Below are 27,927 nucleotides of genomic sequence, written 5' to 3'. Positions count from 1 at the left end.
CCTTCTACAAGCAGCAGCAATATTTCTGTTGTGGCCAGACTGGATGCCTTCATGATAGCAGATTTGTATTTATGTGAGACAAGTGCAATGTCTTTTCTGAGTTCAGTTTGTCACATTAAAATACTAGATGGGTTCACATAGCTTTGATTTCCAACTTGCACACTGGACTTGTGCCCCTTATGGTAGCTGACCTAATAATAATAATAATAATCAACAAGACAAGATCTGAACTCAGTTTATTGCTAGGATATCAACTCGTGATCAGGCCTACAGCCAGGACCGCATCATGAGGACTGTTTTTTGTGCCCTCTCGCAGCCTGAGGTCACTCAACAGGCAAGCCTACCTCAATTTCCCTCCTTTAGGCTCCTTAAAGAAACTCCATCCAGGCTTTTTTGTCCAACAACACTCCTTCTCCTAGAGTCTAACTGAATGGCATGAAACACTAAATAATACTCAGTCCTAAGACTTCTCTTCTTCCCCAAGCTCTTCCTGTTTTAGCAAGTCACTCTCAGCCCTACCTGGCTGGAGTCTTTCTTCTCCCATGGAATCTGATTTTCCTGATCCTCAGACTTGTTCTCTGGTTTCCTGGCCCAGACCCTTCTGCCTGGACAAGGATCTCTTGCAATAGCTTCCTGTGCACAACAGCTCTTCTGCAGTCTCTACCACCGCTTTCTCTGATTGTCTCTCCCAGAGTATCCCCCCCCCCCTCTCTGCAGCTTCCTGCTGCTCTGATAGAGGACTCACTTGATCCCTGCTAAGGTGTGCCTATTAACCTAAAATTGGCTGGCCCTACGCCTTTAAAAGGTGCAAGCGACCCTGTTATATAGGGTCAAGGATGAAGTAAGTCAGAGAGCGTATTTTCTAGAAAACAGAATTTCCCTCAGATGTGAACCTTATCACAGTTATCCAGGATGTATAGATGTATTCCATTTTTATTAAAAATATTCAAGTTAATTATCATTTTGATTATAAGAAAACAATTTCAATGCAAGTTAAAAATGCACTTGGTGCATAAGACAACATTTCCAGGAACAGTCAGAAGAAAAAGAACAGAATGACTGTTGTACAATGGATGCCATATTTACACCAGGGCTCACATATATTTAATGGTTTTGCTTTGAGGCAAATGTCTTAAGTAATCAAGGTATAAATCATTTCCTGAATGCCACAGAAAGAGCACTGGCCCAGAAATGGTCACTCAAAAAAAAAAAAAAAAAAGTATTAACCCAGCTCCACACTTCAATAGACAAATGTTTATAAAAATTGAGTTAGAAAAAGAACAAACATATTATACATTTTAATGTTATGAGGAACAGTATGTTAACATTACTAACCAGTTTGTTTTCTGGTTGCTGAATAAATTCTTTCAACTGCTTTACAGTAGCCAGTCTTCGGTCTCTGTCGTCTTCCCGAGTAATCCTCCGAAGAAGATTTGACAGTCGAGACTCGTCAGAATAAGACAATGATCGCTCTGAAAAATAATATTTTATTCTCTATAACATATGTGGTGTATGAGTATTTAATCAGAAAGCTGAATTAAATTCATGGGTACATTTTAAAAGCATAGCCATTCCTTGAGGGAAAAAAAGTTTTATTTTTGTTTTTACCGTAGCCTTCAAATAAAAAAAAAAAACCAAACAAAAAACAAAAAAAAACAAACAGGAAAATGGGTTTAGATACCTGAAAATTTCTTCTCTTCTAGCGGACAGGAGACACCCTATAATGGCTCTTCTGTCTCCTTGTTGCTCTGAGGCAGAAAAAAACCTGTGGTTACAGCATTGGGCTAACCCTGCCTGTTTAAGAGCCTTTCAGTGCAATAATTTTCAAAACTGAAATTAAGTTAATTTTATGATAGCTAAACAATAAGAACAGGTTAACTGTTTTGGTTTATAAACAGAAGACCTTGCTGCAGAGGCAGGAAAACAGAGCAGTTCAAAACAGAATACTTTTACTGTAATTATGTCTCCACTTCTCATAGGCCCACAAGTCCTATTCTCCCTGTCTACTAAAAGAATGGAAGTTTTCAGGTGACTAAAACTTTCCTAATCTCCAGTATATTCAGGCACAAAAACCTTAAAATGAAATCTTAGGAGCTGGTGTCCCAAGCAGGAGAGATTTTAACTAGAATGGAATGATCACTTGTTTTCAGTATTTCAGAACAGCCAAATGCAATTTTGACATTAATTTTTATTAATTTTCATAAAGAAAAATAAAAAATACAAAGAAGTAAATGATTTATAGCTTGTATGTTACCAAATACTGCACATTTCACAGGATATCCAATAAAATGATGCAATTTTACAAAAACAAAACACTTTCAGGGTAGGGATAACAATAAAAAAAAAAAAACAGTAAAAAAAAGGGAAGTAGAGGACTGGGGGAGATGGAGGGAGATAAAAGAAGCAGCACAATCAGATAGAATGGAAGTCTGGATTATTTGAGCTGTCTGCATTCTTTATCCAAAGATAGCATGAAACAGGAGCCAAATTTCTTCAAATTCACATAAGAGCTCTCTACATCAATAAGATATTCTCTCTTTTGCTGCTAATTCAGACAGGTCTGATTACCACTGCTTTATTCTGGGCATAAGCCTACTTCTCCATTTTTGTAAAATCATGCGCTTTGTAATCATTGCAGCCCTCAAGAATCAAAGTCTTTGTGGTGGAGTTAAACCTAGCATGGTAGGTATATAACCTAAGAAATAATTTTTAGCTGAGATTTGGTTGCGGAAGCATAGCATCAATCTCACTCAGGTCCTCTTTCCACAACTGCCTGACTGTTGGATAGTCCCATAGCATGTGCAGAAGGATTCCTTTTTCTTGATTACAGCACCAACAAACATCACAGGACAAGGCCCCCATCTTGCAAAACCTCCGTGGAGTCCACCAATCCATTGTGAATAGAATCCTTTGCCATGTCAGGCATAGCCTGAGATCCACAGAAGCATTTTTAACACTCTGTAATATGCTCTGCCACAGATTCTTTTAAGGGCTGTGATAATTCACCTTTCCACACTTATACAAAGAACTCCAGACTAATTCCTCTTCATTAGTATAGCATACATAGTGGACACAGACCTGGGGAATTTATGAGGCGTTTTCAAGGTTCTCTGTAGGTCTGGGGCCCTCTGGAAGGCCTCGGGCATCCGGACCAAACTGATACTGTACATTACCAACTGTTATCGTTTTAAGTACGGTACTGCTACTCCACTGAGAGGGGTAGGTCATATCATTGTTTTAATGTTGGAGGGGAGACAAATACAGAATTTTTAATCTGTAAAATAGGCATTATACTTATTTCTCCCATGCTCTCTGTCTTGTTTATTAAGACTCAAAGTTCTTCTAGGCAGGGACTATTTCAATTATATGTATATGTACAGAGCAATGGGTCCCTGATCTCAGTCAGGGCTTCTTTTGTGCCACTGTAATATAAAAAGAAATATAAGTAAGTTACCAAGTTACTATTACATGCAAGTCTTTCCACCCAAATATTGTGTTGGGGGTGGACTCCACAAAAGTTTTGTATTATTTAGTGAATGAGTGATCAATTTACTACTTGACCAGTATCTTCATGTGAAATATACTATCCCATGGTCCATGAGGTTTCTATTGATAGGTGAATTGGAGCTCTAAATAAGATGATAAACTACTAGCTTCAGGAACCTTGATGACTCTGCAGTTGTCTAAAATTTGTCAGATTTTACATGGGGAGAATCTTACCAAATGTCATCAAAACTACTGCAGCACTATGCAAAGTTTGGTTTACTTTAGAAATAGCATCTAGGTTTGGTATCTGTTTGCCTAAGTAGAACATACAGAAGTGAGTTTCCCCTGAGATCCCTCAGTACAAGTCAGATCATGCTGAAGTGAAAAGACCATGATAAATAAAATGTACAGTGAAACTTTTGGCAGTTTTATATAGAAAAAGAAACTACAATATGAAACTGTTTTTAAAAAAAAAAAAAAAAAGAGAAAGATTACTGATTTAGACAAACATACTTCATTTCTCCATGAAAAGTCTTCCAGTTTATAATTCTGTTAAAATGTTGAGACTGGCAATTTGTTGAGCCTAAATCATAGGCTGAAAACCAAGTCAGAAGGACAAGAGGGACACCCAGCAACATGAATGAAGTTGTGCAAAGCACTAAATACAGAACACCTGCAAAAGACTTTCTGTTTGCAAAACAGGGAAGTTTCTGCAACATGCTAATTACCCCTCAATACTATGACAACCTCCATATTTACAAAACTGAAAAAAACCACATCCATATTATGGCAAACTTAAAGAAATTAAAAATAAAATCCTACCTCAACAAAATTATTCTATATTTCAAAGGAGACAAAGTTTCAATATAACTTGCTGAGAGAGTACACCACCGATCAATGACACCAGTGAACTCTGCCCAACTAAAAAGATACCCTCAAACTGTTGAGTTCAAAGACAGATAAAATACATACAGATGTGTACTAGTCACAGATGGCTACTTTTAAATTTCATTCTTTGAAAATTGTATTTTTTGCACTTAAAAACAAAATCAGAAATGTGGCTAGCTCAAGGGAAACAAACAAAATATTAAGATATTCTGCTAATACTGGTAAATATTCTTTCCCGTCACCTCCAAATTCCATTACTAGAGACATTTGACTCAAAACAGGGTTAGCAATTAGGCATTCATCTGTTTCACCTGTTTACGGCTCATCTGAAGAGATTAGAAAGGCAGGACGTTCTTGTTAAGGAACTAGATTGGGACTCAGGAAGTCTACGTTTAACTCCTGGCTATGTCACAAAATCTCTATTTGAACAAGTCAGTCTGTGTTTCAGCTTTCCAATCTGCAAAATGGGGATAATATTCGTCTCTCTCAGCCTTTGTCTGTCTTGTCTAAAAGCAGACTAAACTATCTGGGGCAAGGACTATCTGTTACTATTTGTTTGCAAATTGCACAGCACAGCAGGGTCACAATTTTGGTGGAGACCTTTAGGAACAACTAATTAATTGTAACAGTCAGCTGTTGTTGGAATATCTAAGTAACAACAGTAGTTAGTGTTTATGACTCCACATTTAGTCACAAAACAAATCCTATTTTCATGCAAGCGTCCTTCAAATTAAAACATTATAAAAAAATAAGGCTGAAGATCTGTTCAACCTCATGTAGGAAGTCTCTGATTCAGCAGGAACAGAATCCATGACTGACTCCCATCTTGCTCTTATCACTCAGGGTATGTCTTCACTGACAGCAGCAAATATGCCACCGTCAGATCGATTTATCCAGATCAACTGAGCGGCAGTGAAGACCTGCTTAATTGATCTGCAAGTCAATTCAATTAAACCACCTCCTCAAAAGGCACAGCATAGTGGAGACAGCATGCAGAAGGGGATTTAGGAAGTCGACGTAAGTTACGCAAGCTACACTGTGTAGCTTGCATAACTCCCATTGACTGCCACCAAATTTCCCTGTAAGTATAGACCAGGCCCCAGTAGACCATATTCCTCATTTTAGAGCAGAGGTTCCCAAACTGTGGGGCTCATTTTTAAATAGGATATTTTCCCCGAAATATTTTCCATCTGCAGTTATTATATCTTTGGGGGTTTATAATTTTACACTTTAAAATATGTACACAATGCCTAGTCAAAAAAACTTCTGTTTCTTTCACTCATTGAATACATGACAGAGGTTGGCAAAAAATACTGTTATTCTTCCTGCAAACACACAGTATTCTTACCCTGTGATTTCCTCATGTCTTTTGTGGCTAAAGCACGATTCCCATGCTGAACACTGGTAAAATCAGGGTTGGTCACATTGTTAACTCTCAGCTCTTGCCCCAACGACTTCCGACCATAAGTATTTTCCCCAGATCCTCCATTGACATTGTAGCCACCTGTGAAAAAATTGGTTTGAAATCAAAATGTTATTGACTTACCTATTTAGTATGATTTTATACCTATGTAATAAAGTGTTTCAATTTTATTCATAAATTAAAAGGCTTTGTTTTAATATTTTAACTTGTTATTTGGCTTGATTTTGGACTTACATATGCAAAAGTGCTTTGCTAGGCCCTTTGAGTTTCTGAGTGGCTTGTTCAGATTAAAGGGACACTGTCAATTTGACTTTTTTTTTAAACTCTAATTTCAAAGAGTTCAATTTTCAAAGTAATATGTATGTTTGATTTTTAAAAAATCCCTTTAAAAAGATTGAGGGTCTTTTGCTCTTACTTATGTTTAGAAATGTATTTTGGGTGGGCCTGAGAATAATCATGCTTATGCCCATCCGTCTTCTGTGCACACACCTACCTGTTCCTTGTTGCCTGTTCACTTTCAGTTCCAGATCTGATGCTATTAACTGATAAACATTATTTTGTAGACTCTAGAAAATGGTGAGAAAAACTGAGAGAAAGTTCTCTAATCTCAGTTATAATGATGTTAGGGCTTATTTGTAAAAATAGCCAGTTAAAAAATTCCAGGTAGAAATGCAATTTTTCAAATTGACAATATCCCTTTTAAGCATGTGTCAATCAATATCCTCACTCACACCTGTTGGAATTATTTGGAAAAACATTTTAAAATATGGAAAAAAGAGTCTATTCTAAGTGCACAACATATACTTAAACTGGGAGCACTTCCACTAACAACAATAGAACCAAAAATGCTGTCATTGTCTTAGTTCAAAAAGGTTTATAGAATTTAAAGCTTTTTTCCCTAATGGATCATGTTCTTAAAAGTCTGCACATTTCCAAGCTATACAAGCCCTGGAAGTTAGATGCTGATTCACCACTCAACAGCCAACCCAGAAGAAAGAATGGTCTCTTGTAGAAGTACATGAAAGTACATGACCTTCCTGATGCCATGTAACTTCTCTTCATGGTACTGCACAGCCCAGAGGTGTTCATATTGTCCTAGGGTGACAGCCAAATGCCACTGCCATCCTGAAAGAACCAGTTCTCTGAGAATTTACATAGCGACTAGAAGAAACCTTCTGTGCCATCAACTTTGCTGCAGCACTTTGTGGTTTGAACTTCCCTCTCTCCATTTCTCCACAGGATTGCCAATTTTTACAGGACAAAGAATTGTCTACTGAGCCTTCATAATCATTTATCTGACTGGCAAGAACTCAATCTTGAAGCTCAGCCACAGAGAAGGTTTCAGGCCATCCAGGCAGCCTCTTGACATTTATTCCCTAACCTGATCCACTATAGTCAACCAGGGAAGAACTCATCTTGTGTAAAAAAAATCTAAACCACCAATGGTCAATGAGGCCATCTCTCAGCAATACCATTTCCGCAATCCCCACTGCCTCACAGTATAAGGAAGATGCAAAAGAAATAGGACTATCACGCAGACCATCTTCTAGCAGCCATGGCAGTTGCTTGGAACTGGAATCTCTTTTAAGGCTGCAGGACTAAGGGCATTTAAAAACTGAAGTCCAAATGATATTGAGGTGAATTTGAGACGCAGTGGGCCCAAAAAGCAATTATGAAGCTTCTCTCCAAGAGAAGCACATTGGAGATGTTAGCAGAAATTTCACCATTCCATCACGATACTACAAAGTTGCGTACAGAGACCTATAACATCATTACAGTTGAAACTATGTACAGTACATTATATAATTAACTGGAAAATTATGGTGAAGGATAATCTTTTATTATGTATTTTTATTTGATCTACAACATTTCTCCTATTTTTTCAGCTCAAATAGAAAGCATACATGTCACCAAGGACATTTTGCCACAGTAAAGCAACACTCTAGTAAAGCAACTGATGGAGTTTTCCTTGTTTGGTGAAGGCAGTTTTAAGAGCAACAACAGATGCAAAACCCACAGATGTATCGCCACTGGATTTATGGCTCATAACAATCTGTAAATTACTAACCCTCCTTTGTTCTATGACTGTAGAGGTGTTTAACCTCTAACTACACTGAATTGTCTCTTGCACCATGGGTTAACTCCTTATCTTTCCCATCCTTCTTCTACTTAGTTGTGACACTATCTTCCCAGGATCTGAATAAGGGCTCTGTGCAAGCTCAAAAGCTGGTCTCTTCCACCAACAGAAGTTGGTCCAATAAAAGATATTACCATATCTACTTTGTCTCTCTAACGGCTTGCCTACACTGCAAAATTAAGTCAACATAAGTAGACACAAACTGCCTTAACTATGGAGATGTAGGTGCTGCAATGCTCCTCTTGCTGGTTTAAGTCTCCTGCTTCACTGACATGATAAAACCACCTCAACAAGAGGCGTAGTGCTTAGGGTGACAGAGTGATGCAGTGTAAGGCCTTGTCTACACATACAAAATAAGTCAACATAATATAGACTGACTTACAGCCACTGCTGTAATTACAGCTCCTGGTCTCCCTGTGGGCTGCCCCCTCACTCCCTCCCCTCCTCTTTTCCTGCTGGGAGCCACGGGAAGCCATGTGGGGTTTCTCCCTTCCCAGCTCTCCTTCTGAACAGGCAGTCATATCAATTTCACAGCTCAGCCATGTAATTGACAAGGCTGCTTGGGCTGGGAGCAGGTGGAGAATCACCTGCACTTCTGGCCCCGGCTCCCAGCCTAAAGCAGAGGCCAGCAACCCAGGCAGATGGTTCCCGCTCCTGGCTAACAGACAGGGCGAGAAGTCTAGGTGCTTTTCTACCTGCTCCCTGGTGGGGCAACCATATCAATTATACAGCTGTGTGAGAAACTGACAAGGCTGCAAGTTTCAGCCAGGAACCAGTCAGGAGTAGGAACCAGCAGCCCAGGCTTGAGCTTTTCTGTCAATTACAGTGAAACTGACAAGAATGACAGCCTCACAGCTGATGTAAGGGGACACAGTGTCTACATTGACACTGTGTCACCCTAACTATGCTGACAAAAGCCCTATACCTTTCATCAAGATGGTTTTATTTTGTCAAAAAAAAAAAAAAAAAAACCAGGACAATTTTGTCAGCAGTGCGTTGATTGCAGTGCGTACACCGCTTCCGCTTTGGTCAATAAAACACTCTAGTGCAGACACTGTCGCTTATGTCACCCTATGTGGCCTCCAAGAGTTGTCCCACAATGTCAATCATGACCGCTCTGGTCATCAGTTTGAACCCCACTGCCCTGCAGCCAGGTACACAGGCATGCACCCCTCCCCTTTTAAAGCCTTTTAAATGTTTTGAAATTGCTTTTCCTGTTGCTCAGCTTGGGTAGCATGAATATGCCCAGCTGACCATGCTGGCTCCCTGCAGCAAACTATTGCCTGGAGGTGATGGATCTGTTGGGTCTGTGGAGAGAGGAGGCTGTGCAGTCACAGGTCTGCTCCAGTCACAGGTACTTTGATATCGACAGGCAGATCGCTCATGGCTTGAAGGAGAAGGGGTACGATAGGGACAAGCAGCAGTGCCATGCAAAAATCAATGAGCTGAGGCGTACCAGAAGGCAAGGGAGGCCAATAGTTACTCTAGTGCGACGTCAAAGGCATGCCGCTTCTACAAGGAACTGCACCATCCTTGGCAGTGAACCCGCCTCCATGAACATCGTGGATACTTCAGGAGCGCTGGAGACAGTGGCCAGTGGAGTGGGCCCCGAGAACAATGTGGTGGATGAGGAAAAGGAGCTGGAGGAGGATTGGGGAAGGCAACAGGGACATGTGATGATGTGGTGAGCCAGGACCTCTTTTTAACTCAAGGGGTCTAGCTAGTCCCAAGCACCCTGACTCTGGTATGCCTGATGCTGGAAAGGGAAGCTCTGGTAAGTACTCATTGTGATTCAATACTGCAGGGAAACATGTGGTAACATTCTGCTTTTTAATGATGGTAGAGGAGGAATTGAAATAACCAACATAGGCACAGTTTGTATCTGCTTCTCATCCTCCTGTGCAGCTTGGCACAGGGGGCCCTGCGGAAAAGTTTGTTTATGCACACTGGAATGTCCCAGGAATCCTCCATAGAGATCTCTAGGAAACTTTCCTGGAGGTAATCAGCAATCTTCAGCCGAAGGTTTCTTGGGTGGAGGCTGCTTTGTTTTTTCCCCCCGTAGGAAACTTTTCCTCGCCAATCAGCAATTGTTTCTGCAGGCACCATAGCAGTACACAGATGAGCATCATATGGACCTGGTCTGCAGCCACATGCATGCAGGAGCTGCACCCCTGCTTCCTCAATTAGCAACTGATCACTCGCTCCTGAGAGTATGTGGAAAACGGTGCCAGTATTCAAAATAGTAGTCCTAGGCACTTGTAGTGATACCCCACTGAAACCTCCCAACCTTTGTTCCATTTTGCCCCTTCCCCACCAGGCGAAACTCACCATGGTTGGGGCTCCTTCCATGGTAAAGTGAGAAAGTTGTGCTTCTAACTTATTTGGATCAAGTGTGTGAGCACACTCACAGTAGTGACTTTAGTGACTTAAAAAAAAAAAAAAAAGCATCTGCAGATGTGCCCTTGAGGGTTTCCTTTCCTCCTGCACAGCGGCTGAGCGGCTCTGTCTGATGAGATGAAACAAGAGGAGTAAAGAAGACATTCAGGAGGTGGTGCAATCCTCTGGTGCTTCAGATTGCGAGCAGAGAACATGGAGAGAGGCTATCAGTGACAAACTGCGGATGGATAGTCAGAATAGGAAACAGGCAAGAGCAAACGATAAAGCTGCTCAGGGAGCAAATGGACATGTTGAGGTCTCTGATTGAACTTCAGGCAGAACACATCTGTGCTCACATCCCTGAAAGCCCATACAGCCTTCCAGCCTGCTTGCCCCCCCATCCCCCTACATTCCTTGCATGTTCCAGTGCCATTGCAGTACCCCAGGTACTCCATCCTAAGGGAGATGTTTCACAATGACAGATGGACATACACCAAGCTGTGAGAGCCTCAATGACAAATATGCTCTTGATTTTCATGTTCCTGACAGAAGACAGAAACTTTTGCATGGGTGTTATTAAAAATATATTTATAGAGTGTGAATGAATGTTTATTTGTTTCCTGCATATGGTGATTGCTCCTAAATTTCATACACTGTGCCAATAGGTACATTTGCATTGTTACATTACCGCACACACAGCAATCATTACAAATTTCATACTATGCTGCAAGAAAACAACGCCTGGCTCAATGCATTACAGAAACATTACTGTGACTCATTGTCAAAATGCTCTTTAAAGCCTGCCTGATTCCAATAGCTCCCCTATTGTTGAGTCCCTCTAACAGCCCTGGTATCTGGCTGCTCAAAATCAGCAGCCAGCCAACCCACCTCAATGCTCCACCCCTGCAGAAACTCCTCCCATTAGCTTCACAAACATTATGCAGAGCACAGCAGGCTGCTATGACCATGGGAATATTTTCCTCACTGAGGTCTAACCTGGCAAAGAGGCAGCACCAGCACTCCTTTAAGCTGCTAAAGGCACATTCAATAGCCATTCTGCACCTGCTGAGCCTGTTGTTGAAGCGCTCCTTACTGCAGTCAAGGTTGCTAGTGTACAGCTTCATGAGCCACAGAAGCAAGTGGTAGACTGGGTCTCCCAGGATCACTATCAGCATTTCCACACCCCCAATGGAAATCTTCTGGTCTCAAAAGAAAGTTCTGCTTGCAGCTTCCTGTACAGGCCAACGTTCCTGAAGATGCATGCATCATGAACCTTCCCTGACCAGCCTGCGTTAATGTCAATGAAACAACCCCCAGTGATCAACCAGCGCTTGCAATACCATAGAAAAGCAGCCCTTTCTGTTGATGTATTCTATCGCAAGGTGGTCTGGGGCCAAAATGGGGATATGCATGTCATCTATCACTCCACTGCAGTTAGGGAATCCCATTGCCATGAAAACATTCACTATTTCACGCAGATTGCCCAAAATCACAGTCCTTTGTCGCAGGAGGCTATTAAAGGTCCTGCACATTTGTATCACTGCAAACCCCACTGTGGACTTCCCCACTCCAAACTGATTTGCGATTGACCAGTAGCACTTTGGCGTTGCCAGCTTCCACAGAGCGATCGCCGCTTGCTTCTTCACCATTAAAGCAGCTCTCATTTTGGTGTTCTTGTGCCAAAGAGCAGGGGCAAGTGCCACACACGGTTCTAGGAAGTTGGCTTTGCATATCCAAAAGTTCTGCAGCCACTGCTCTTCATCACATATCTGCAAAACAATGCAATCCTAACCACTCCGTGCTTGTTTCTTGCGTCCAGAACTATGGTTCACCACGTGCAGCTGCTCTGTGAATGCCAACAACAACCTTGAATTGTTTCAGTCCATGGCACACAGAAGGACAGACAACCCGGTGTTGTCATCAGATTCGTAACTCATGAAATACTGCAGGACCAGGCACATTGTGTTCATAACGGCTCATGACAATACTAGAGAACAGTGCAGGAACCATGCTTTCTGACAAACAAAGTTAGAAAGCAATACAGACAACTTCTTGTCATCATAAAATGCAAGTCCCTTTAGCAGATAAGATGGGAACGTGAAGGTATGTATCCTTTAAGTCTACTGAAATCAGATACTTTCCAAGTCAGATTACCCAAAGCAATGTATTTGGTCATTTCCACAGTACAGACTTTCACAAAGAAAGCTGCAAAACTGATTTTTTTCAGAACTTGAAAAAAGAATCAATCATACTCTTTCCTATCAGAGAATTTTTAGTGCACACCAGCAGGGTGTACACATGCCAGTTACTGCACAACACTGGTGAGCTTCAGAATTTAAATCACTCTAGTGTGCACTGCTGCGTAGACAAGCTGTCAGAACCTAGACAACTTTCCGAACCAGAAAATAGCTATAAAATTGAAGTAGACAACATCACTTTCAGCTATATATAAGGGAACACAGTTCATACTTTCTCTAAGGACCACGAAGCGCTTTACCACCAACTTCATAATATTCCTGTGGGATAGATAGATATCACACCAATTTTATTAAAAAAGCTAAGCTGAGGCAGAAAGAAGTTAAACAATTTACTCAAAATTACAGCCAGGGGAAAAGCACAGACTAGATCCCAGAAGTAAATTCCAAATCCACTGCTATGATCACTAGAAAAACAGTGATTCCCATAACATATCAGACCAATGGTCCATTTAGTCCGTTAATCTACCACCAACAGCAGCCAGTACCAGGTATTTCAGAGGAAGGTGCCAGAAACCTATAGCAGACAATTATGGAATAACAGGACCAAAGCAAAGTTTCTTTCTAATCAGTCAATTAATACTCTATTTTCTATTTTTTATTCTATATAATGTAATTATGGATTTTCTCATTATCCATATAAAATGCTAATCTTTTTTTGAATCCTGCTAGGTTTTAGACTCAGTGATATCTTGTGGCACTGAGTTCCACAGATTAACTGTGTTTTATGTAAAGGCAATCCCTTTTATCAGTTTTAAATTTGCTGCCTTTCAGTTTTTTTAGATATCCCCTAATGTTTTACACATGAAACAGCAATCCATATACCTTTTTCTTCATTCTGTATGTCAGTGTGGACTCTGATATCATCGTGTCTTTGTCGAGACACCACAGCTGAATTTGAGGGTTGTAATCCATAGGAGGCAGAGCTGCCCCGGTCTCTGGATGAAGGGTATTTTAAATTGTCTTGGTCAGCTGATGCACTGTCAGTTCTATAAAAAGAAAATTATTTGTTATGTAAGAGTGCACTAAAAGAGGGATTCACATTTATGAATACAACTCACATTGAAAAACAATCCAATAATTTTCTTAAAAAGAAAAAATAAGGTTATACTGTATACCCTAGCTACTTTTAGAAGAAGCAAGCACCTTAAGCTTTGCCTTGTATCAGAACAGAGTAAGCACAGTAAGAGAACACAAAGGTAATGTGTTCTAGCATGTCAAAGCCCTACTGCAAATACTACCTGGTCAAGTGCTCAGATGTGGATGGACTGTGTGACTGCATGGTATGTTAAGATCTTGATGAATTTGGCTTTTGGCAAGAAAGGGGGGATGGACAAAAAGAGAAAAGTAGATTGATCTCTCTCAATCTTGCGCGCACACGCACACGCACACGCACACACCTAACATCAGATGAGATTTAAAGGGAAATTGTCTGTGGGAGAATTAAAGCTACAAAGTAAGAGATGTTACCCTTTCTAAGGGCCAGGAAATTACCCATGACTTTTCAGGTAATTCCTTTGTAGTATAAAGTGTAAATTGTGATGTTCCAGAATTAGAGATTTTAAAAACAAAATCATAATAAGACCACCACACTATTACTTCTCAAAATTATGTAATATGAATTTTTACCAAATAGTTTCAGACAATAAAATCCTCTCTGCAATATAGTGAAGTATAGCAGCAAGTTTAATGTTAGGAAGTTATTTAGAGTACAAAGGTAACAATCACAAGAAACTAGGGCAAAATTATAAAATCCATTACTTTCATTAAGGTATGTTGTATATACTTTGTGTGTCATTAAATAAGTTTATAATGAAAAAAAGAATGGGGGGAGTGACAAAGCGAAACCTCAACATTCATTTTCTCCCCATATATGTCAAGTTAATTTGACTTTGAATGCTGTAATTTTATTTAATATTCTGAAGTTATTGGTTTTGCGTACCCAACTCCAGTATCTTAAGTTAATTAAAGCCAGCTTCTTTTAAATGCTTCCTTGTAAGTAGTGTTGGAGGTGTTAGGTTAAGCCCAATAAAACTATATCCAACAAAAATGATAACAGATTTTTTTATACAACACACTCAATGATACCTGAGTTTACATTGCTGAAAATTATTCACAGAGGGGGCTGTTAGGCAAGCCCTAAAAATCTCCCACACTCGCTATGAGCTATGTTTAGATTTAATAAATTAAAAAAATTAGAACATATTTTTTTCTTGCTCTTAAAAAATTAACCATAGCTTTCCTAAATATAAACTCCAAAAACATTGGAAGAGAAAAATACTACAAACCCTCAATAGTCTTCCAATAAAAACAAAACAAAAAAGGTCTGTGTGATAAGAGCCAAAAGGTAAATTCAAGACAATGGAATCAAATGCACTTTGTAGGCTTAAAGATTCATATTCTTAGTTTGGTAAAGTATTAAAAGACTTATTTCTTCAACCATCTCTTAATGATCTGGTGCTCTCAATGATTTGCATTCTGATCTACAAAATAGAACAACAATCCTGAGGGTTATTGCTTGTAAAGCACTTTGCAGGTGGAAAAACCACTAATATTATTGGAGATTTTTCAAAAACAGAGAATACATCTATTTTCCTGAATTCCCCAATGCACACTCCAAATTACAATTTTGTCCCGTTTACAGAATCAAGTAGATGTGTCTCCAAATTAATACTTTCATATTGGAACGAAGACAGATGTTTACTACCCCATGGTCAAAAACCTCTCTGAATACAGAAAATAAGAACATTTTCCTTAATCAAACAAAGTTCTGAGGTACTGCACCCAAAATAGTTTAATTATTTTGTCAAGCACTTCACATGGCTTGCTTTATAGGAGTAAGCTACAGTATTCCATTAGGCCCAAATCCTGATCCAACAGACAAAGACTAAGTAAAAGACTTTGCTCTCGAGAACTAACTGGGGGCTCTGAAGATGATGTCCACACAATTGGACTACAGTCACTACTACCGCACAGGGTGTTAAATAGCAGATGAAGCCCATTGTTTATCTCCTCTTCCCCCACTCCAAGCAATTTTGTGCCTCGTGTATCTGTATCATGCTTCAGCTCCACTTACATGGCCCATGCACATTTTCTCCTCCAGGGTGAACTGCAGAAACTTCCAGTGCACGTTCAGGGAGATGGAGAATGTCCTACAAAGGGTCTCTGCTGCCTCAGCTGCCCAATGTAACAGAGCAGGAGGCTTTCAACAGCTTTGAGCTTAAACACTCAAAAGGTTCATAATAACAGTTTGTTCCTCTGATAAGCATGGCCTTCCAGTACACTATACGGTTCCATCTCCTACTGTTAGAATAGGGAGTCAACAAAACTTAGTTCAGTAAAGCATTAATTGACTTTGCACATTTAAACTCTGGAGGTTTTTTACACATCACTTGACCTGAGAATTGCACATGTTCTTGACTAACCTCACTTCATGAAATGTTGCCATCTTTTTAAAACGGTTTTAAAATCATTTTATTGTGGTGAAGCTCACATACTCCACAAGCTTTGAGAAGTATTATGTACTACTGTGGTTCTATGTTTGGGAGCAGAGTGTTGCAAACTAACAGAACCAAGAGATGCCAAGCAACCTGGCATAACAGCCCCCAACTGAAGAAGGGAGAGTGGCATTTTGTTCAAATAAAAAAGCTGCTCTGCACCCATGCATCTTTCTCAAACAAGCATTATTATCTCTTAAAGAGCCTGCTCCTTTCCATTCCAATAAATGTGCTCATTTCAAACAACCATCAACTTCTGATCCTCTCTCAGCAGGCACAGAAGAATCACTTCAGTACAAGTTGTTGGTTTCCTGAGAATAGACTTTATGATCCAACTGGTTACTATGACCTACAGTGCTTTGAAAATGGACTTTCACACTGAAGCAAGCTCAGAAGAAGATTTAAGCAAAAATCAATTTTCTTAGCAGTCATATCTGGCATTACTTTTTTATTTATTCAGAAATGTGTGTTTAAGTAACAGATTCACAGAGCCCATATTCTCTTTTTTATTTGATCTTATCAGAGTTCCATGTATGACAATTAAATATGCCACTATGAAAATTTAGTCTCAATATTTCACTGAAGGAACGAATAGAAAGAAGACTGCTTAAAATCATGGCTCGTGCATGCTTATTCAAAATATGTTTCTTCAATTACTGGTAAACACTAAGAAGAAAACCATAAAAATAAACTTATTTTCGATCATTTAGAAGTTTAAAAGCTTCTTTCAATATTAGAGTACATGTGTTTTGGAGCGTACTAATCTACTTTACCCACTTTAAAACCATAACACACATACTTACAGATACAGAACCTTTTCAGTTACTTGCATTTAAAAGAATACTTCTTTGATCTGTCTCCCCATACCCTCTTTTATGTTGCAGTACAACTGTGCCACCAAACATCAAGCAAATTGGATATACAAACTTGTATTCTGGCCTTCCTAAGCTCATGCCTGTATTTTAAGATGGCATTTTTCCTGGTCATAAAGTAGTATTTCTATTTTGACTAGGTTGTGGCTGGCAGATGAATCTGAACAATGAACCTAACTCTGTTAGTCATCTTTCACATGAAGTCTTGTGTAACACCAATTGTACATCAGTCACATATTTTGACATGACCACATAACTAACACACACACACACACACACACACACACACACAGTGTGCCAACTAAACCATTATGCAGTGGTGCCAGCAGACCAGCTCAGTCACAAATACGAGGTGAGATATCAGGATAAAAATTGTCCAGTTGGAATGAGAAGGTGGATAACTGTAATTATCCTACAAGGTGTTGGATGCATTTCCACAAGGCAGTGCCAATTAGATACTTTCAAGTTTTTGTTTCTATATGAGAAACTCAGGACTAGAGAATAGACAAAGAACACAGAAGATTATGGATCGGAGATACACTGTGACTACCATGTAACGAAAGAGAAGCAAATCAGCATAGTTGCTTATTGAGCAATTTCCTTGCCTTGCTTTGATTGTTTTGGTGCTGCACTTTTATATTGGGAAGCTCACCTTCACAAAGCAACATTCTGAATTCTCTTCCCTCCAAAAAAGAATAGGCCAGTTTATTAAACACTCAAATAGTCATTGCATGTTCGCAAAAGTTACTGTACTCATGCTCTAACACATAACTAAGGAGACAGACAGAAATCTCTTTGGAAAAGGAGTTCATTTCATTGCCAGTCAGAAGTAGAGTTATTATGTCCTGACTGCACAAATTTACGACTGAGGGAATACATCATACTATGAAGGATCAGAGATCAGTGACCTTACGATATTCATTATAGTTCTAAATCAGTAAAAATAACCTATCGTCCTTGCTGGGTGGATAGCTTTTCGAGGATAGCCAGAAGGGTTTAAGATTTCTATGGCCTTGTCTACACTGAGGAAATCCACTGGCATGGCCACTCCAAATTCATTATTCTGCTATAATTTAGCTATCCCACAATAACTGCTCTGTGTGGACACTACTCTGGAATAAAAGTAATTTATAGCAGATTAATTATTCTGGAATAGCCTTGATGGTCAAGTGTCCCATGCAGATAAAGCCCCTAGTACTTAAGCGCCCAAGGTATCAGGATGGATTGATTTAAATCATGATTTAAATCTCTAGGTGAAAGGCCTTGGTATTTCAGTTATTTTCTAAAGAAAGGTGCATTCTTACTGGTTGATGAAACCATTAAAACATGTTGATTTACAACTAATTAGAGCTATTATACTAGATTTGGTACATTTTTTGCTACCTAGGAGGGTACAATATAACTATAGACATTTACTTAAGCAACTAATAAAAGTTTAATATTTTCAGATTATCATCAAAATTGTACATTTTTAATATATTAGAAAATGGCAAATATATTGCTTATTTACTAGATAATTAACTTTCTGCTCATGATGTGTGTCAAGATGCATTAAAACGGTAACTGGAATTTAATTTAACACACAAAACAGCATCTAAAATTTATTTTTTAAACAAAACAAGTCAGGAATACCTTATTGTGCTGTATTTATAAAGCTTGACACCAAAAGTTAGATGTTTTTTCCCCTGACTCTTCCATTATATAAAAGAGTAGCCTTTAACACAAAGTTTGTGATAGCGTATCATGGATTCAGCATATTTATTTTATATTTGAATGATTATAATAAGTTTAGGCCTAAATTTGGTATTAAATTCAGAATTCATTTTAAACAGGTTTATTTTTAATAAGAAAAACTTATTATAATTTAAATAAAATAAATCCCCCTCCCCAATCAGATTTTTATCCACCCTGCAAGGTAGGTACTTTTTCCAGAGAAAATTAATTTTTAAAATATGCTCTCTCAGCAGAGATTTTAGAACCTGCAACAGCATAGGTGAATGACTATGACTGAAAAATCTAGTATGTTCATTGATATGAATTAGTCAAAGGAATACTAAACACTGAGAGTCTTCACACACCCTCTGGCAAACTGCCATTCAAATTCAATCCTATATAACTACCCACATCCACCACAGTGCCAGCACCAGGATTATGTGATCCTGGTCAGTTTCACACTGTGCCAACAAACAATGACAAAAATGCTGTGCTGGAGCACAGGGGGGCCTCCAAACTGCTTGGTCCACAAGGCACAAATGAAGGGTAGAATGGAATGAGGATAACAAATGAAGTGACAATAGTAACTGACCTTTTTGATAATATCTACATGTTGACAATTCAGGATGGAAACACTAGGTGCAGAAGAGTTACAGACTACCTGATGTATATTTTACCTTAAGGTAAATATGAATTTGAAAATATGCTGTCCAAAATGTAAATTAAGGTACATTCCTTGAATGAATCCCTATGAGTCCCAGAACTAGTCTATTTTCTCCAAAACATGGGGAAAGAAATTGGCACTGAAATCCAGTTTAAAAAAAAAAAAAAAAAAAGGTTTGGCAGACTCTGTTCTGGGTTTCCTGGTTCCGTTTGCCAAGGCTGTTTTCTGAAAGCAAGCTCCCACTTCCTGAAACTAAAGTCCATACCACCAGAAAGTGGGAGAAAACGTCCACTGCTGTTCCTCCCCCACATTTCAAGGAAAATGGAAGAGAATGAGAAGGAAAGATTATCCCACATTCTCCTCCAATTCTTGCTTAGCTTTGTCTCTTGACTTTTGTGAAGTAACTGAGAGAAAATGGGATTTTTAGTCAGAATGTTTTAAACAGTGTGTTTGCTAATGCCCATTTATATCTAACTCTAGTTGTTGTGGTCAAAAGAATCATCCCCATGGCAAGAAGACTATGTCTACTACTGTATTTGTACAGTGACTGGGACAATAAGATTCCAAAAGTGCTTTGGGCCTCTAGATGCAGTACCAGTGATGATGACAGAATGTTCTGAAGAAAGTATATTTTTATTAAAGATCAACTCCACAGACCATTCAGTCAAGACGTGAGAGATCACAATACATTTGCTCCGAGACCTGGAAGAGGTCTTCCAGCAAAACCAGAAAAAAAAACAGGTTTGATATTTCAGTTATTTACCAAGTTATTAAAAAGGAACAAAAAAACAACACCCCCCCCACACACACACACACACCATCTTACAGGCCATTTTTAAATAGAATAAGTAAAGTATAATACTTAAAAATCCATTGCAGGTCAGCTTTAAAGATTACTCAGATTGATGAGGAAAATTATTCACAACTGTTTCCATAAATGCTTAGAGAACAGTACTAATGTGGCAAACAAGGATGAAATATTACACATCAGTCACCCAGATTTCTTTATGGCTTTCAGTGGACAACTGAACAGATTGATTTCAAGATTAGAAAAGCATGGCACTTGGGACAAACTACTGAAACTGATTCAAAATAACAGACTGGAAATGGAATGCTTGTAAAAGAACACTTCAAGGAGGCCAGCAGCAAGTAGTGTGGTATAAGCCATTATGGGTAAATATTCATCATATGAAGGATATTAATGCTTTGTCACCTCTATTTTACTAAGGTGATCACTCCCTACTATCTCAGTACTTTCATTTTACACATCAAGCCTTATCGCTCTTTCTTATCACACCAAATTAAAACACGATCCCTAATACAACAGTAAAACTGTTTGAATTTTAAAAAAAAAAAAAAAAAGTATATTTGAGCTCATTATAATTTCTTTATTCTGAGTGGAACAGGAATCTGATACATTGCAATTTTTTAAAAAGGGTTTCTGTACTATGAAAAGCATTCTAGTAGGATCTTTGCAGAATCTGTTGACAACAGGAACCACAATCATCAGCTCTCACTCCAGTAAAGTTATCTTTTCAGTGCAATGGACCCAACCTGGCATCAAAAAGGCAATACAGCATATAAACAGTAATGGAGGTAACTTCTCTGTACACTACATTACATTCTTACATTACCTCTATACAAGTTTGAATCCTTGACATAATTAGCTAAAAAGCTCTGTATATTAGAACAGAAAGTCTTGAAAACCATGTGCCACAGTTGAAAAGAAACAGAAACAGTGACACAAAAGAACTTTTAACTTGCAGAAAAACAAATGTTTACAGATTGCAAAAAAGAAACTGCGCCATGATCGTTGCATGAGACTTACAGAATAACATATTAAATAGGAGATGATGGTCAAAACAACTATAATATGCTTCGATTCTTTGCTACATAAAAACCACAACACTAAAACATTCAGAATAGTCCGTGACTTTCAGTCTATCAGGGTTGACGACTTCTCGTCTGCTCTCAGCCATCTCCTTCCTTTTTATCCCCTCTCATCCTTCTCTCCTGTCAGAGACATAGAGGTTTCTTGCCTGCTCTTCTCCTCTAACCCCTCCACTTGCCTCAGTGACCCCTCCCATGCCATCTCCAGATCTCCTCACATTCATTCTCATCCCCTCTTCCTCTTATCCTCAACCTGTCACTCTCTTCTAGCTCTTTCCCCTCACAAAACAAGCATGCTTTAATCTTTCCTGTCCAAAAATAAATAATTTGACCACACTTGCCTCTCCAACTGTCATCCCTTCTCCCATCTGTAAGGTTATTAATGCCCTGTTTACAATTGTTTCCTCTTCTCCAACTCCATTCCTGATCTTCTCCAATCTGGCTTCTGTCCCTTGCACACCACTGAAATCACTCATCAAAATTTCTTAATGACCTCTTCCTAATCAAAGTTTAGAACCAATATTCCCTCCTCACACCTCTTGACCTGTCAGCCACCTTCAACATAGTCAATCATGCTTTTTTAGAAATCTTGTCCTCCCTTCCCTTTCATGATTCTGTCCTCTCCTGATTCTCCTCCTACCTCTTTAACTGCTACTTCAGCATGTCCTTTGTGAGATTCTCCTCATCATCTATGCAACTTTCTATGGGGGCTTGGTCCCCTTCTCTCCTCTCTACACCTTATCTCTGGCAACATCATCCACAGACAAATTGAACTACCATCTCTATGCTCACAGATCTCTCTCTTCACTCCATATACGTCTCCTTCTGTCCAAACTAAAATCCCAAACTCTCTCTTACATCTCCTTCATGGCTGTCTAGCTGTCAGCTCAAGCTGAATAAAGAGAAAACAGAGCTCTTAATCTTTCCCACCAAACCCTCTCACTACCCCCTTTCCCCATCACCATGAACACCACCACCTTCCTGTCTGTCACTCATGCCTGTAACCTGGGTGTCATTTTCACCTTGGATCTGTCTCTAGGTCCTCACATCCAAGCTATATCTAAATCTTTCTGATTTTTTCTGCATAACAACTAAGATACAGCCTTGTCTATCCATTCACACTGTTAAAACTGTTGTATGGGCTCTCATCTCATGTCTCAATTACTGCAATATCCTTTTCTCTGTCCTTGAGAAATGCAATGTTGTACTGCTTATATCTATTCAGAATGCTGCTGCAAAGATCATTTTCTCAGGGCTGTCTAGATTCAAAACTTATATCGACATAGCTACATCTCCCAGGGTGCATTTTTCCACTGCCACTGTAGCGCTTCAGTGGGGTTCTCCCATCAAAGTAGGTAATCTACCTCCCTCAGAAGCAGTAGCTAGGTCAACAGAAGAATTCTTCCATTGATCTAGCGCTGTCTACACTGGGGTTAGGTTGGCTTAACAACACCACTCAATGGTGTGGATTTTTCACACCCCCGAGCAACGTAGTTAAGCAGACTCAATTTTCTAAAATAGTCCAGACCTTATACTTAAGACTGTACACACTTTGAGGGCAGAGACCATGTTTTTGTTCTATATCTGTACAGCATCTAGCACAAGGGGATCCTAATTCATGACCATGGTTGTAGGTGCTACGGTAATACAAATTAGTAATAATAATATAATAATTCATAACACTAACATATTTCCAGAGAAAGAAAAATTCCATTTTCAAAAATTAAATTCCAGTATTGAACTTGTATCTATCAGAGTAGTTTTGGAACTTTTACCAGAGCTTTTGTTTCTTACTTCTCCATATACATCCTCAGCTACCATATGTTTGTGTCTTCTTCTGTTCATAAAGAGAAGTGTGGTTATTCCAGAAGTAACTTCTGATTATAGGAGAGGACTATTAAAAATCCATCTACCCTTTCTCACCATGCGCTGAAAATGTGAATGTTAAAACCATGTTCTAGTCCTTGCCATTATGATGCACCAGTAGACATCAGTTTGCTTAATGCTATGTGTTGCATAATGCCTGCTTTCCTGTCAGTATGAAGAAGTACTGTGTGTTGCAGTTGATTTAGCACAATTCTATAGATTAACAGTGGACTGAAACTAGTAGTAGCTACACAGTGATATGAATTTTTTTTTTTATTTCCAAAAGCCAAAGCCAAAGGAAGTGAAAACTTGAAAGGGAAACTAAGGAGGCAAAGATCTGAAAGTTTAGAAAGGTAGCAGATCAAATCTGCTAAATCTGATTGAGTCTCCTGATCAGAGTTCTGCCACATACACTCAGGTCTTGTCCATCCACAGCTTTTGTACTGCTATAGCTATATCCATTTAGAAACAGACATCGTTAAACCGGTAAAAGCCCCTAGTGTGGATGCAGTTATTCAGGAATAAATTATCTTATATCAGTATAGCTTATTCCTGTCCAATATGCAGTGTCACAAAAACCGTGTGGACCAGCCCACACACATCTGACAGGTATTGCCACGTTCATATGGGCACAAAATTCAAATTCTGCTTCACCAACTAGATTTTATTAGAGATGTATCTGAGCTGCAAAATTTAGATCCAGATTTTTCATACCTCAAATTTCAGGAGATTTTGATTCTAATGATTTGGTTCAGGCGTCATCTCATTTATCACTTTACAGGTAATTAAACTTCAAAAACAATACCCTATTTAAAAGGATACAGTTAACTTCAAAAAATAGTATTTCCATCTGAAAGTGTGCATACTATAAGCCATGAAAGATTAGTGAAAAAAAATCTGTTTCTTTTTAATTGCATTGGAAATGACAACATTTTTACAATTTTGGTGCCTTCGTCCAACCTTCCCTGCAAGAAGCTGTTTACCAAAAACAGCAGCAACAGAGCTACAACAGAACAGGTAGTAAGCAGCAGACAGGAAAAAACACAGAAAGAAATGGAGGAAAAAGAAGAAAAGTAGGTCTGAGCATATTTTGTGTTGTTATCATGGTTGTCCAAAAGAACATTCTAAATATAAACATGGAAACAAAAAATTTCACAGCTACTTTTAAAATTATAAAAAAAAATCAGGCCATAATATTTAAAAGAACTCTAGCAGAATTTTTTTTTTTTAAGATTAGTTGACAATATACCTTTGCAAAGATTTTTTTTCTTGCTGAAGCCTCAACTAAACATCTGTACATTGATTCATATGATCAGTGATCTTTATGAAGTCTAAAAATGTTAGCATTATATATATATATATATATATATATATATATATATATATATATATGCATGCATGTAGAATTAGATCACAATTCTCATTGTGCACATTTTTATACTCTTTGGAGTGTCTGGTTGATAGAGGTAGATAAACTAAGGGGTAAAGCTACTTGCTGTAGGTTCTGGTTGCTCCCAAGGACAGTTGACAGATCTCACTTATTCCTTTACAAAAGCCCCAATTTCATGATCCCGTGGATCCAGAGGACCAGGCCCCATTCACACTACGAAACTAACTTGTCCGTGATAATGTCTCACCTCCTTTCAGTCACACTTTTGATAATACTGTTGAATACAGTTTTGTTCTGACTGTGCCAGCAGTTAAACCATTTTCACCTCCTCCAGTTCAATCGTTTTCTGCAGAAAGTCAATTTCCTAGCATAGACAGGGCTTCAGTTTCGGTGAAGAACATTTTCTATGCTGAAAATAAGTTGGGACTTGTAGCAAATTAAATGTCTTATCAGGAAGCTGTTATCACAGCTGTATTATCCTTTCCCTTAGGGGGAAAACTCTGGGTCAAGAGCTTTAAAGTATTTGACTTCACGTATGGAGTCCAGGAATCAGAACCCTACTCTGCAGGTAGGAGATAAGGGAGGTACCAAACTGTAGGTCATTAGAAGCCCTCTATTGTTATTGAAGAAGTAGGATGCCACAACAGGACATATCACAATGATGGCTTGCAAATTTCTATGTTTTAAACTTGCAATTTAATGCACCTCAATAACTGAAGGGAGCAGAATTTAGTAAGGTGTGACCTTTTGATCAAATGAATGTTGCATGCTTTTTGCATGCTTAACATCACTACATGTGGAATGCTGACTACTTAATCAAAATGAACATTTGTTTCTTTCACGTATGTGAAACTAATGTTATACCCCTACAATAGAAGGATCCACTTCCCTATCCATCCAATCTCATCAATTTCATAAACTTCATGACACAGAGCAAATTTTAGAACTACAGTCCCTTCCTCTGACAACATAAGTTTTAGTAACTTAGAATACAGCCAGAAAACATAGAAACAATAATAAAGTCAAAGTACTTAGATACATCAGGCCAAATTACAGCAAGTTTAGAAAAACTTTAAAAATTAATATAGTAAACTAAAATAGTTTAGCAACTACACTGGTGACAGGAAGTGCTGGAAATAGTTAAGATGCAAAATACACTTTCAGTACTTGAATAAAAGAAAATAACTACCAACATGCTATTGGTCAAAAAAGTTGCAGTGCAGAATGTGTAGCTGAAATGTAATTATTGCAACACATCACATACAAAAACCACATTAGTTTACTTACAACTCTGGACTACTTTTCCTGATTAAAGAACAAAATTTATATATGTTTTGGGTACTATTTTATTAGTCCTTGAAAGACAACAAGTATGTTTGCGGCCTCCATTCACCTTCAATTAATTTCCAACTAAAAACAAGAAGAGGGAACAAAAATGCACTTACGGAAGCTTCCTCTAAATTCTCTGTCTCAATATAAGCAACTCAAAACTTCTATTTGCCACTAAAGGAAAGTGTCTCCTATTATAAAATAAGTCACTGAGCAACACAGTTGTTACTTATAATAACTGGGAGAGGGGCCAGCAACAACTTAACTGAAATGTCTTAAAATCATCAAAAACTATAGATCACCTAGGCAAAAACAGAGCCTGGGCTAAATCAGCATAAATCCAACCGAACTAGGAACCCATGAAGTTGTGCGTTGTGTGATAAGGAAACATTTTCTTTCTGTAACCACCAAAAGATAAGGAATTGCTTATATAGCAGGAAATACCCTCCACTGTCCACACCTCCTACCTACCCAGTTCTTTCCGATGCACAGCAAAGTCTGGATCCTTTATATCGGAGGTGTCCTGACGTTTCTTCCCCCATTTATCTAGGCCACATTAGAGAGGCAGTGGCCATTCACCACACCCCCCAATCCTGTGTGTAGGCCCCAATAGTCAAGGGGCGGGTCACTCGCTCCCCCGCCCCCAGCTCACTCTAGGCCCCAATACGGTCACTCGCTTCCCCCATCTCCTTCTAGGTCCCCAGTGTCACTCCCGTCTCTCTCTAGGCCCCAATAGTCAAGGGATGGGGCACCCGCATCCTCCCCCCGTTTCCCTCTAGGCCCCAAACACTCAGGAAGCTGGGCCTTCCTACATAGAAAGTCGGGGTTTTCTCCTCTCCCCCGCCAGTCTCCGTAGGCCCCCAGCCCGGGAACAGGCCAGACCCCCCCACCTCGTGTCCCCCCCCCACGGAGGCCGCCTAGGCCGCGCCTCCCCCTGCCCGAGCCCAGCCCACCTGGGTTGCCAGTCATTCCAGCTCCGAGGGTGATAGTGCTGCCTGGTGCCGGTGCCGCTCAGCCGAGACCCCGGGGCTCTGCGGCTCATTACCTTGCCCGAGAGGGCATGGCCGGCCGGGCAGCGGCGCAGGGCAGGGGCGGCGGGGGGCGGCGGTGGCAGCTCCTCACTCGCTCTCCTCACTGCTGCGGTCTCACACTGAAGGAGGGGAGCAGAGGAGACAGACGACGGCGGCGGCAGTGGCTCCGCCTGCGGCTGCTGAGCGCTGGTGCTGCTGCCTCGCCGAACGGCATGCCGGGATCGCGGGCCATGGGGCCGCCGCCCCGCCGCTCGCCCGCCCTCCGCGAGGCACCATGGGACAGCAGCGAGCGAGCGGGGTCATCCGGTCAACAGCACTCACGCGGCAAATTCCCCCCTGCGCCGGGCTAGGGCAGGTCCCACGGGGTGCCCCCCGCCCCCTCCCCCAGCACAGCACCTGCACGCCGTATACTGACCACGGGCTTCCCTAGCCCCTCCCCCACGCCGAGAGGGCCCTCACCCACCGGCGGAGTCTCCTCAGCGAGGGGGCTCAGCCCTCTAGAGCCTCGTGGCTCCCTCAGGCGGGGGTCATCCTGTGGGAGGGGGGTTCGCCCGCTCCTGAGGGAGCCTGCTGGCCCCACTACTTAAGCTGGGTTTAATCCTCAGGAGGGGTCTCCTTACCTCCGGTTGGGGGTCGCCCTCTGCTGAGAACATCTGCTATCCCCCTGAGGGTAGGGTTTCCTGTCCTTCCAGCCATATTGAGGGGACTACTCCCCATAAAATAGTTTCTTGCCTTCCCACCTACCCTGAGGGGGTGCTGCCTCCCCTACCCAATCCACCCTGAGCTTGTTTCTCCCACGTGTAGGATGGAAGTTCACAGATTGGTGTACCACAGGGTATTGGGTGGTGGGCAGCAGGGAGCTGGCTAAGTCCTTGTGCTGGTTTCTCTTTTATTTCCAGCTGCTAAAATGCATTTTAAAAGAGCTAAAAATGCATAACACTTTTGTAATGGTACTTTTCTAAGGAAGCAACCACTGTCCTTTCTACAAGGATGTGACTGAAAATGGGAGAGAGAGACAAATTGGCAAGAAAATGTCTGCTGTGCCTACTATAATGTGGTCCACACTTGAAAGAACATAAAAACCCGTGCTGTAGGACACATTTTTAAGGA

General features: G+C 40.1%; 1 protein-coding gene across 1 annotated transcript in view; it reads right to left on the bottom strand.

Annotated features, from left to right (window-relative positions):
• The window catches only part of SMG1 (SMG1 nonsense mediated mRNA decay associated PI3K related kinase), a 98,391-nt gene extending 71,308 nt beyond the window's left edge, over positions 1–27,083 (bottom strand). The window contains exons 1-4 of the mRNA XM_067551048.1: positions 26,740–27,083; positions 13,391–13,554; positions 5,723–5,878; positions 1,336–1,472 (exon numbers count right to left, since the gene is read on the bottom strand). Coding sequence (XP_067407149.1) covers positions 1,336–1,472; positions 5,723–5,878; positions 13,391–13,554; positions 26,740–26,828 — 546 coding nt within the window. The 5' untranslated portion in view covers positions 26,829–27,083. The remainder of the gene's footprint in view (positions 1–1,335; positions 1,473–5,722; positions 5,879–13,390; positions 13,555–26,739) is intronic.
• Positions 27,084–27,927: the final 844 nt, after the last annotated feature.

This window comes from Emydura macquarii, unplaced genomic scaffold (genome assembly GCF_026122565.2).
Source record: "Emydura macquarii macquarii isolate MOO-44397 ecotype Brisbane River unplaced genomic scaffold, CSIRO-AGI_Emac_v2 contig_1348, whole genome shotgun sequence".
NCBI classification, from domain to species: domain Eukaryota; kingdom Metazoa; phylum Chordata; order Testudines; family Chelidae; genus Emydura; species Emydura macquarii.
Note: the sequence above shows the minus strand (reverse complement) of the source record. Positions and strands in the feature narration are given on the sequence as shown.